At 45.3% G+C, this 12497-nt stretch overlaps 1 protein-coding gene across 1 annotated transcript; it reads left to right on the top strand.

Moving 5' to 3' along the window:
• Positions 1–10159: 10159 nt before the first annotated feature.
• On the top strand, positions 10160–11770 carry LOC128101059 (elongation factor 1-alpha 1-like). Its single transcript, XM_052723793.1, has one exon. It carries the CDS (start codon positions 10232–10234, stop codon positions 11618–11620), a length of 1389 nt encoding a protein of 462 aa, XP_052579753.1. The 5' UTR covers positions 10160–10231; the 3' UTR covers positions 11621–11770.
• The last annotated feature ends 727 nt before the right edge of the window (positions 11771–12497 follow it).

Raw genomic sequence — 12497 nt, 5'->3', positions numbered from 1 at the left:
GTGTGTCTGTGTAGTGTGTGTGTGTGTGTGTGTGTGTGTGTGTGTGTGTTTGTGTGTGTGTGTGCCAGAGAATTGGAACTGTCTGTGTGGGCTAGGCTGCCTGGCCAATGAGTCTCAGGGGCTCTCCTGCCTCCATCTCCCAGCTCCTATTTCAAATCCATAAAGAGGAGTCAGCGTACATGTGGGACTCTGGAACATGAAGCTGAATCAGACTATCTTCATAAACACTCCAGACCTCCCCCAAAGAATCTCTAACATTTCTAGTCCACCCACAAAAGCAGGCTCGCCAGGTAGGTTCACCCTGCTCGTGGGGCCCAGACAAGTATTCTATGTGGTTAGCCAAAGAACTCAACAATTAGACTGTTTAGACACACACTGTAGTACATAGCGCAGCCACTTGCTGTTGGGATCGGCACCTTCGATAAGCATGTTATCCATGGATAGCACACAACCTGATATTCCTACAAGCAGATAACTGTAGCATACACGAGTAAAACTCAAGTTCCTCAAACGACACACTCAATCAGATCTTATATGTGCAAACTGCATCTATAAGCACACAGCTCATAAAGAGAAAGCCAGAATTTACTGTGTTGGCAATGTGTGATGGTTTGAATGGGATGTCCCCCATAGTTGCAGACATTTGAGATTCTGTTGGTGGCACTGTTTTGGGTAGGTTTAGGAGGTGTGGCCTTGATGGAGGACATGTCACTGGGGCAGCCTCTGAGCAGCATTTCAGCTTTGCTCTGATTTTTGATTTGGTTCAAGATGTGAGCCCTCAGCTTCCTGCTTCTGCCTCTGCTCCACCATCATGGACCATTATCCCTCTGGGACCAACTAAACCCTGTCTTTCTAAAAATTGCCTTGGTCATAGTATTTTATTACAGTGATAGAAAAGTAAGAGACAATGATTATAGTTGAGGCTGCCTATCATCTATCTATCTATCTATCTATCTATCTATCTATCTATCTATCTATCCATCCATCCATCTATCCATCCATCTGTCTATCCATCCTTTGCATTGTTTGAATTGTCTGCAGATAGCTTACCATGGATGTAGAAAATGGTGTCTCCATAAAGCTCAAGTCACCAGTCTTGAATGAAAGCCTGTCATAAAGAGAAAACCAAACCTGATATGGTAATGCACACCTTCAAATCCCAGTTGCTGAGGCAGGAGGATCATTGTAAGTTTGAGGCCATCCTGCCCTACATAAGGAATTCCAGGCCAGTCAGGGCTACACGGTAAAATTCCATCTCGAACCCAAGATGAATGAGAAGGAGGAAGAGTGGAGTAAGATGAAGAAGGGAGAGAAGCATTGGAATCGGTTCACACAAAGCCACCTGCTCTCCAACTGAGAAGAAAACTTGGCCTTCACTGGACAGCGGGAGCAGGTAGAGCTAGGAGCAGCCACCATTACCAGTCTCTTGGCCAGCCCTGCCCAACAGTCCTGGCCTCTATGGAGGGGCTAACTTTGCCAGCAGAGCCGAGGAAGAGGCCAGCCAACACCATGTGGAAGAAGGAAAATGCTCAGTATCCAGATGGCTCCTTGTGGTGTTTCCAAAAGAAGGGGAGAAAAAGAGAAAAGTCATCTAGATCACTCATGGGGCAACACCTACCCTAAGTGACTGGCAGGTGGCTAAACACACTTCTGGAAGCCGAGTCTTCAAACATCTCCTGACCTTTTTTTTTTTAATACACAAGACAAATGATACTTCCACCGTTTTTGAAGCCTGGTAAGTTCAAGAGGAAGGTAAACCCTGTCGCCAAATCTTCAACTTGAATAGCAGGCAGAGACTGAAGTGAATACTTTCCCACTGAGGTATTCAAAAGCCAAAGTCCAACTGTTACCATTGGGTGTAACTTTTCCAATCTGTTTCCACGCTCAGAGATCCACATTTAGTGAAACTGCTTTTAGTGACAAACATTGATAGTAGAATAGATTCACACACCTTCTTAAGTGATAGGTTTAAAAAGCATTCCTCGCTTTCATTTAAATAATAAAACCACCTATCACTTGTCAAAATACAGAGACATAAAACGATGTCTTTTTTACTTTATGATAGTGTGAAAGTGTTCCCTAACAAATGGTAGGCTTTTCCACTTGCAAGAGAGCATTCACTACCTCATGCAAGAAATTCAGCACCTTGTCGTAAAAGAGGCTCATGTTGGACAGTTCTGCCCGACTGCAAACTAATTTATGTGTTCTGGGTGTCTACGGTGGGCGAGGAGGAGCCGTAATGTCCAGAATACCAAACGTGTCAAATGCCCTTTCCACTACCGGAGTTCTCAACTTTCAGTGGGTTCACTGGGATGTAATCACTTTGAAACCTGGAGAATATGTAACTTCCAAGACAGTTTAGGATGTTGAGTAAGAATGATCCCAGTGACGGGTCAGGCACACTTGCCAGCTCAGGCTGCCATAACAAAACACCACACAGCGCCCAGCTGAGACAGCAGAAGGACAGATTTTCACCTGTCTAGAAGCTTCAAGCCTGAGATTTAAGTGTCCACAGGACTGGTACCTGCAAGGGCTGCAGATGGTTGTGTGCTACCTCCTGGTGTGTCCTCAAGGGACCTCTTCCTTGGATTTGCATTGGACAAAGGAGAGGAGGAGGGGAGACTGAGGAGGTTGCTTAGTGACCATGCATATCTAACATGTGTAAGACCCTGAGTTCAATCCCCAGCATCATAAGGAAAAAGATGAGAAAGGAGAGGCCCATGAGTGCACTCTGGCATGTCTTCTCACAAAGGCACTAACCCTACCAGGTCAGGGCCCCACCTCCATGACTTCAGCCACTTTCTTTTTTTTTTTTTTTTTTTGAAAAAATAGATGTATTTTTAATTGCCAAACATTCATCATTTTGCATCTGATCATGTGGTGTCTAAAACATGTCTTAACTGATACATAACACTAATCTACAACACCTTCAGAAGAACTTTGCCACATTCAAAAGTACGTATATAAACAAAACAGCAACAAAGATTTTCTAGTGTCTTCGAGAAGAGGGGTGGATGCAGAAGATGGTGACTCTGTGTTCAGCCACTTTCTTACCCCAGATCCAGCCACACAGGAAGTTAAGGCTTCAATAATGTGTGTGTGTGTGTGTGTGTGTGTGTGTGTGTGTGTTAAGGAAACACACACACTCAGTTGATAGCATCAGCATGTAACCCTGAGAATACAGGCTCTAGAGGACTCAGTCTCTCAATTTGTAAACAGGGCATCACGTTCATTAGGTAGCCATCAGGACTAAATTAAATAAGCCATGTAAAGCATGCCACAGAGTGGTGTGCGGACAGCAACTGACAAGTCTGGGTCTCTCTGCCTTGGTGATGAGCACGTGGACTAATGGTTAGCGCCTCATGACAGACTTACACTTTTCCAGCTGTCTGAGTCGGGCTTCACGGGAGCTGAGGGGACAGTCCTAATTCCCCTGTAGTGGGAATGGCTCTGTGGCCGAAGGATCGATGCAGATATTGCCTGAGAGACTTGAGGCCTGAAGCCAAGTCCTGATTTATCATTGACTGCCAGGCCCGGGGCTTCTCACTACACCTTACTTATGCCTTTGCAGGAAGATAACACTAACGGCCCCTCAGTTACGAGGGGGGCTAAACAGAACAGCCATCCAAACCAGAGTCACACGGAAGAACAGCTGAGGTCAGACGGAGGGGTTCTGGTCTGGTTTTTGTTGCTATGGTAACACCATGACCAAAAAACAACATGGGGAGGAAAGGGTGTTTGGGGGTCACAGGTTACAGTCCACCAGCTGAGGAAGTCAAGGAGGCAGGAACTAAGCAGAGACCACAGAGAAAAGCTGTTTATTGGCTGGCTTGTGCCTTTGTTGTGCCGCCCAGGCCCATCTACCCAGAGAGGGCCTTGCCTACAGTGGTCTGGACCCTCCTACATCGAGTTGGCAATCCCTCCACTGAGGCTCTCTTCCCGGGTGAGTCAACTTGACAGGTGACGCTAACGATAACAGAAGGTTTATAATGAAGGACATTTATAGGACTGGAGAGATGGCTCAGTGGGTAGTGCTTGCGGGGAAAGCATGAAGATTGAGTTCAGATCTCCATCACCTACAAAAAGCTGGTGTGGCGGTACATGCCTATAACCCCTGTGTTGGGGAGGCAGAAATGGGAGGATCTGTGGGGCCTGCTGGACAGTCTAGGTCAACTGGTACACTTGAGGTTCAGTGAGACCCTATCTCAAAAACTAAGGTGGAGAATGACAAAGGAAAACAACTGATGTTAATACCTCTGGTCTCTAAGTGCACATATGTGCAAACCCCATAGATGTGCACCCATACACACACACACACACACACACACACACACACACACACACACACACACACAGAAAACTATTTAAAGCGTGAACAACTGACACTGTGACTACTTGTCCAAGCTGCTGAGCAATTTGGCCTCACGTTGCCAAGAGCTTCCTGAAAAACGGCCCACACAGGCCTGACACACAAGGCCCATGCCACTCCCCCTCTGACTATTATCTTATCTAAATGACTTTCCTGATTGTGACATTTTGAGATTATTTTTATTTTTCAAGTATGCTTAACTTGGAGTTAATTTAGAATTGAAAACATTTTCTGGAAAGTACCTAGACAGCCCAATTCACTTTATTTTTCTGTCTGTGTCTGTAAGTATCAGCTCCTCCCATGCCATGACAAGTCACTGGGCTCCAGCGCATGGCTGTGATCATCTCCTTGAACCAGTTAAAAGAGGCGAGCATCAAAGCTGCAAACCAGGGCAGGGATGTAGCTCAGTGGTAGAGTGCTTGCTTAGTGTGTTCAGGGCCCTAGGTTTGGTACCAGACACACAGACACACACACACACACACACAGGGGGGTATAAATTGCAAATTTCACACCAGCCCATGGAGTGTATATTTTGCACACTTGGACTTTCAAAAGCTCTGTATTGCTATCCTTGTCTCCAGCTTCTTCGTGTTGTAGGAATGAGCATCAGCTACAGCCTTGCCTCCCCCCACAAGTCTCAGGATAAATGAGATAAGATGAAGTTTTGAGCCATAGTCATGTTGGAAAATGGAAACGGTTTCCTTAGAGATAAAAAAATCCTTAAGATGCCCTGGCATATGATAGAATCTAGTTTTTAAGGGACCCCTGGACTGAAACACACACATGAAGGACTCTTGTTTGGGAGCAGAAGATATGGGAAGTATCAGGAGAGAGAGCCTGTAGGTAGGTACCAGGAACTGGGCCAAAGTGGCCCTGAGTGGCTAGTAGAAGAAGAGCTGAGTTGCTAGAGGATCTGACACTCTCAGATCAACACTCTGTCCGCTGCCGCTCGGACCAGGTCCTGTGCACCAAGACGGTTCCTCACCTAAGGAACACCAGGAAATACAAGTCATGGAAATGCAACTCCCATGCAAGAGAGATCTTACCTGATACAAAGCCTACTTCTGAGGAAACAGGGCTAACGGACTGAGCAGATCTGACTAGTTAGTATTCTCAGAAAGACACGAGATTCCCACACTCCAACATGAAGAATGGTCCTTAGCTTAAAGATTAAACAATTGATAACTGGAGAAAAATCAACATATGGGCTAAGCAGTAGAATGACCTGTCAAAGGAGTAAATCTGTGTGACAGTATTGAGATAGGAGTGTTCAATACTCTTCTCATTGCTATGACGAAACCCCTGACAGAAGCAGTTTAAGCATGAAAGGGTTTATTTAGCTCACAGTCTGAGAGTATCAAGGCAGGGAAGGCATGAAGGCAGAACTTGTAGCAACTGGTCACATTAACCCCCCACCCCTGGTCAGGAACCAGATGAATATTTGCACTCTGCTTCCTCCTTACCCCATCAGGGACCCATGGAGTAGTGCTACCTGTTGCTAAAGTTTTCCTGCCTGGCCTACAGTCAGAATGAATCTCTCTCACCTGCCAGTCCCACAGCCGCTCAGACCTGACCAAGTAAACACAGAGACTTATATTGGTTACAAACTGTATGGCCGTGGCAGGCTTCTTGCTAACTGTTCTTACAGCTTAAATTAATCCATTTCCATTAATCTATACCTTGCCACATGGCTCGTGGCTTACTAGCATCTTCACATGCTGTTTGTCATCATGGCGGCTGGCAGTGTCTCTCTGACTCAGCCTTCCACTTCCCAGCCTTATTCTCCTCCTTGTCCCGCCTACACTTCCTGCCTAGCCAATGGCCAATCAGTGTTTTATTTATTGACTAATTAGCAACACATTTGCCATACAGAACATCCCACAGCACTTCCCCTCCCTTTTTTTTTTTTTTTTCAAAAAGGAAGGTTTTAACCTTAACAAAGTAAAATTACATATAATTTGGGAATTTGGGTGTAGCTTCTCTTACTACTTCCTGCTGGAGGGGGACGCTGTATCTTATGGGGACACAAAGAAAATTTTAGGATTATGGAATAGTCCATGAGGCTGTATCGTCTGAGCCAGTTGCCTTGAAACCATTCTGGATGTTGGATCATCTGGGCCATGGTGTCATCGGAGACCTTTCAGGGGGTCTTGGCTGGTCAAACCTGAAGTATCTTAATCTGGAACAAATCCAAAGCCTCTGGCTTTCTGTGGAAACAAAAGTAGAGTCTCTTTTCCAAAGCAACATATCCTTATATCCAAATTTTGAAGTCAAGGTACCTTTAAAGTATACATTTTGACATAACTCAACAGCTTTTACAATCAAATGTTTTTCTGCAGTTAAAAGTCCCAAAGACAACACAATCCAGATTCTCTGTGTAATATCCATTTTTACGTGGCTTATTTTTTTATACTACCTTTACTGTCTCTTTAAAGACTTTATTTTTTAAAACTATGTATTTGTTTCTATAACTCTATATATCATCTTTTTTGTCTCTTTCAAGTCTATGTATCTTTTACACACATTGTAAACTATTACATCTGAAACTGTCTTATTGTGAATCTATTGCCTTAAACTGCAGCAGCTGTGGCTGCTGGCTCCGCCCACCTCAGCTTCCCAACATGTCGGTGTTACCTTTTCCACCAGCTCTGGGAGCTATCGTGGGTCTATGCTTTTAGCCAAGCAGCGTGTAGTCCAGAAACCTCTTTTTTTTTGTTTTGTACCTGCAAAGTCTAAATCCACTATGCAGCTTAATGTGCCACTTGCAGAGGCCTCATTCCCGCCATACTGCAGGTCGAGCGCGCACCAGTAGCTCAAACTGGCAGCTGCCGCTCATTTGAGAGAGACAATTAGGAACTGTTTTCAGCTCTGTTTTAAAATCTTTTTTCTCAGGTTTTAGGTGGAAACTCTTGCACCACGTTGGACGCCATTTGTTGCTAAAGTTTTCCTGCCTGGCCCACAGTCAGGACAAATCTCTATCACCTGCCAGTCCCACAGCCGCTCAAACCTGACCTAGTAAACACAGAGACTTATATTGGTTACAAACTGTATGGCCGTGGCAGGCTTCTTGCTAACTGTTCTTACAGTTTAAATTAATCCATTTCTATAAATCTATACCTTGCCACATGGCTCGTGGCTTACTAGCATCTTCACATGCTGTTTGTCATCGTGGCGGCTGGCAGTGTCTCTCTGACTCAGCCTTCCACTTCCCAGCTTTATTCTCCTCCTTGCCCCGCCTACACTTCCTGCCTAGCCAATGACCAATCAGTGTTCTATTTATTGACTAATTAGCAACACATTTGCCATACAGAACATCCCACAGCAGCTACCCATATTTAGGACGGGTCTTCACACCCCAATCGGGAAACTCCCTCAAAGACAGGGCTGGAAGATTGTCCCCCAGATGACTCTAGAGCCTGCCACATTGACAATATTAACCACCACACCAAAGAAAACTCCAGAATGTAACTAAGATTTTTAAAGTGTGCAACAGAATTTATGAAATGTGGGGTACAAATAGGACTTGACCAGAATCAGAGGTTTTACTCTTTAGACAGAAATGAAAATATAAACCAGACCCAGAGAAAATCTTAGCAAAACATTTTCTAACAAAAGGCTTCTATCCAAAGTATGGGGGAACCCCTAGACTCAACAACTACTAAAGTAACTCATTGGATGCTACAGTTTGGCTCTGAAGTGTCCTTCCAATCTCACAAAAAGGTTCATGGCCCATGCGCTGAAAAACCGGAGTCGTGAGTAACGTCCCAATAGATCGTTAACATGGTGGGAAGGCGGGAGAAAGCAGGAGGCTAGGCCACATGTGAGGAGGTCAGAGGAGACCTCTGTGGGGTCAGCTCTCTCCTTCTGCCTTGCAGAGTCCAGGGATCCAACTCAGGTTGCCAGTATTGTGCAGCCAGTGCCTTTACCCCACGGAGCTACCTCCCTAGCCCCGGACTATGTGCAGTTTATTACACACATAAACTAAAGCTCAATACAGCTGTTGCTGTGTGCTGTGCGACCTCTCCCCGCTGCTGCCCATCTGATACCCCCCAGTCTGAAGAACTGTGGCTGGCAGGATGTGACTGATCAGCACCTGGCCCAGGCTCCGCCTCACGCTGGCTGTGTTTGCCTCTTCAATGTGGTCTTTCAGCACCGTGGCCTTTTGTTCTTGTTTTGTCTTTAAAAGTGAGCTGCAGTCAGAATTAAATGGCAAATACCTGTGGCAGAATACAGTGGGCTCTTGTAAAGTTTAGTCTACCGGCCTTGTAGAAATGAAAGCATTCATATTTACAGACTCCACAATGGCACTGCCTTTATTTTTAGCTGAAGAAGCCAGCCACAGTCATCCCGAGTCCAGAGGGAAAGGCTGTTGAAATGCTGAGGGGCCGGCAATCCCATGTGCTCTGCATTAGCCTGCCTGCCTCTGTTTGTTATTCTTTGTCTTCTAGGCTTCCAGAATTTGTGTGAAAAGTTCGGACACATAATAACCTCTTCATCACACATTCCAACTCAGGCCCTTCTGCAAAGCTTGAGTCGTACTGCCACAGTCTTCACGGGGAAGGCACTGGGGGTCTTTGCCGAAAACGTTTGTGTGTAAGCTCGATAGAGATGTCTGACACCAACACTGGGGGATGGAGCTGGGAGGAATTATGGCAGCAGTCCCCTGACGCAGTGCTGTGAGAAGTGTCCGCAGCCTGCCTGCCGGCTGAGGAAGGCTAGGCAATGACATCGGCCTTCTCCTTTAGGAAAGGAGTTGGACATTGAGGTTAAGAATAGAAACGCATCAAAGTGGGGGGATAGAATTTTTAAAAAGTCACACAAAGGGGGCTAGAGAGAGGGGCCAGCAGTTAGGAGTGGCTACTATTCTATAAAGGACCAGAGTTCAAATCCCAGAACACACATTAGTCAGCTCACAAATGCCTGTAGCTCCGACTCCAAGAGATCCATGCTTGCTCTGGCCTCCATGAGCACCCACACTTACACCCTCCCAACATACACATTTAATTATAGCCATCTTTAAGTCACATAACTGAAAAATCATTGCACCATATTAATAATATCGGTTACTCAGAGTATCACCATTGCTGAGAGCTATCCTATTTAAACCTTACAACAAGCTTATAGGTCAAGCTCTTACAAGAAAATCCACATCTAAATGACTTGCAACATGAAAGAATTGTATTGCTTCTAATGGTCGAAAGTCCAGGTTTAATTCTAGTGTCTAGTGAATCCTGCTCAGATGTCCCTGAATACCTAGTACATATTCTAGAACTGAGAGTGTTGCTCCTTGGCCTTTTGGCTAAGGTCCAGTGTAGAACCAAAGGTAAAGCTACAGAATTTCACGTTCGGTGTGGAAAGGAGAGAGATACTGACTGACATGGAAGCCACCATGGAGGGAGAAGGGGTGACAGGATAATCGGGGGTTCAGGCTTGGGAGCGCCCCACTTGAGATGCTGGTTTGATCTCTATCCTGGTGGAGATGTGAGACACACAGTTGGGTTTGTGAGTGTGGAGACTTGGGGTTGGGTAGGCTAGACACTCAATCATAAAACTCATGTGCATACAGGTGGTGCGTAGTGTCATGAGACAGGATGAGATCATGTGGTGAAGAGGAAGGGATCTTAAGATCCTCCAGTAGTCAATGATCAAGGAAAAGGGTATGAGCCATCCTTCAGGGAAGGCAGGGGCCAGGCATCCTAGAAACTGTCTATTCATTATTTTCCTTACTATTGTGGGGTATTTGTACACTGTATGGAAATGAATTGCTGTGATTGGTGTAATAAAAAACAGAACAGCTTTTTCGCAACAGGTTTGCCGTCAGAACGCAGGTGTTGTGAAAACCACCGCTAATTCAAAGCCAAAATGGGAAAGGAAAAGACTCACATCAACATCGTCGTCATTGGACACGTAGATTCAGGCAAGTCCACCACAACCGGCCACCTGATCTACAAATGTGGTGGGATCAACAAGCGAACCATCAAAAAGTTCGAAAAGGAGGCTGCCGAGATGGGAAAAGGCTCCTTCAAGTATGCCTGGGTCTTGGACAAACTGAAAGATGAGCGTGAGCGTGGTATCACTATTGACATCTCCCTGTGGAAATTTGAGACCAGCAAATACTATGTGACTATCATTGATGCCCCAGGACACAGAGACTTTATCAAAAACATGATTACAGGCACATCTCAGGCTGACTGTGCTGTCCTGATTGTTGCTGCTGGTGTTGGTGAATTTGAAGCTGGCATCTCCAAGAACGGGCAGACCCGTGAGCGTGCCCTTCTGGCTTACACTCTGGGTGTGAAACAGCTAATTGTTGGTGTCAACAAAATGGATTCCACCGAGCCACCCTACAGCCAGAAGAGATACGAGGAAATTGTTAAGGAAGTCAGCACCTACATTAAGAAAATTGGCTACAACCCCGACACAGTAGCATTTGTGCCAATTTCTGGTTGGAATGGTGACAACATGCTGGAGCCAAGTGCTAATATGCCTTGGTTCAAGGGATGGAAAGTCACCCGCAAAGATGGCAGTGCCAGTGAGACCACACTGCTGGAAGCGTTGGATGGCATCCTGCCACCAACTCGTCCAACTGACAAGCCTCTGCGACTGCCCCTCCAGGATGTCTACAAAATTGGTGGTGTTGGAACCGTCCCTGTGGGCCGAGTGGAGACTGGTGTTTTAAAACCTGGAATGGTGGTTACCTTTGCTCCAGTCAATGTGACAACAGAAGCAAAGTCTGTTGAAATGCACCATGAAGCTTTGAGTGAAGCTCTTCCTGGGGACAATGTGGGCTTCAATGTAAAGAACGTGTCCGTCAAAGACGTTAGACGTGGCAACGTTGCTGGTGACAGCAAAAATGACCCACCCATGGAAGCTGCTGGCTTCACCGCTCAGGTGATTATCCTGAACCATCCAGGCCAAATCAGTGCTGGCTATGCTCCTGTACTGGATTGTCACACTGCTCACATAGCATGCAAGTTTGCTGAGCTTAAAGAAAAGATTGATCGTCATTCTGGTAAGAAGCTGGAAGATGGCCCTAAATTCTTGAAATCCGGTGATGCAGCCATCGTTGATATGGTTCCTGGCAAGCCCATGTGTGTTGAGAGCTTCTCTGATTATCCTCCATTGGGTCGTTTTGCTGTTCGTGACATGAGGCAGACAGTTGCTGTGGGTGTCATCAAAGCTGTGGACAAGAAGGCTGCTGGAGCTGGCAAAGTCACCAAGTCTGCCCAGAAAGCTCAGAAGGCTAAATGAATATTCTCTCTAACACCTGCCACCCCAGTCTTAATCAGTGGTGGAAGAACGGTCTCAGAACTGTTTGTCTCAATTGGCCATTTAAGTTTAATAGTAAAAGACTGGTTAATGATAACAATGCATCGTAAAACCTTCAGAAGGAAAGGAGAATGTTTTGTGGACCATTTTTTTTGTGTGTGGCAGTTTTAAGTTATTAGTTTTCAAAATCAGTACTTTTTAATGGAAACAACTTGACCAAAAATCTGTCACAGAATTTTGAGACCCATTAAAACAAGTTTAATGAGAAAAAAAAAAAAAAAAAAAAACAGAACAGCCATTAGCTAGGCAGGAGGTATAAGTGGGACTTCAGGGCACAGAGAAAACTCTGGGAAGAAGAAAGCAAAGTCAACAGCCAGATGGAGAGGGAGCAGGATGGGCAGTATAGTAAAGGTAACTGAGCCACATAAAAGAACATGCATTAATGGGCTGGAGAGATGGCTCAGAGGTTAAGAGCACTGGCTGTTCTTCTAGAGGTCCTGAGTTCAGATCCCAGCAACCACATGGTGGCTCACAACCATCTGTAATGAGATCTGGTACCCTCTTCTGGCCTGCGAGCATGTATGTAGGCAGAACACTGTACATAATAAATAAATAAATCTTTAAAAAAAAAAAAGAACATGCATTAAAAGATATGGGTTAATTTAAGTTATAAGAACTAGTTAGGAACAGGTCTACATTAAAGCCAAGCTTTCATAATTAATAATAAGTCTTCATGTTGTTTTATGCAAGCTGGTGGTCCAAAGAAAAATCCATTTACAGTGGCCAGACACCTAGCAAAAGCAACTTAAAGGAAGGAGGGTTCCTCTTGGCTCAGGGTTTGATGATACCATCCATCACG

This window comes from Peromyscus californicus, unplaced genomic scaffold (genome assembly GCF_007827085.1).
Source record: "Peromyscus californicus insignis strain IS unplaced genomic scaffold, ASM782708v3 Scaffold_11__1_contigs__length_118956290, whole genome shotgun sequence".
Lineage (NCBI taxonomy): Eukaryota > Metazoa > Chordata > Mammalia > Rodentia > Cricetidae > Peromyscus > Peromyscus californicus.
The sequence above is the reverse complement of the archived record's forward strand: the minus strand, read 5'-3'. Positions and strand labels throughout refer to the sequence as shown.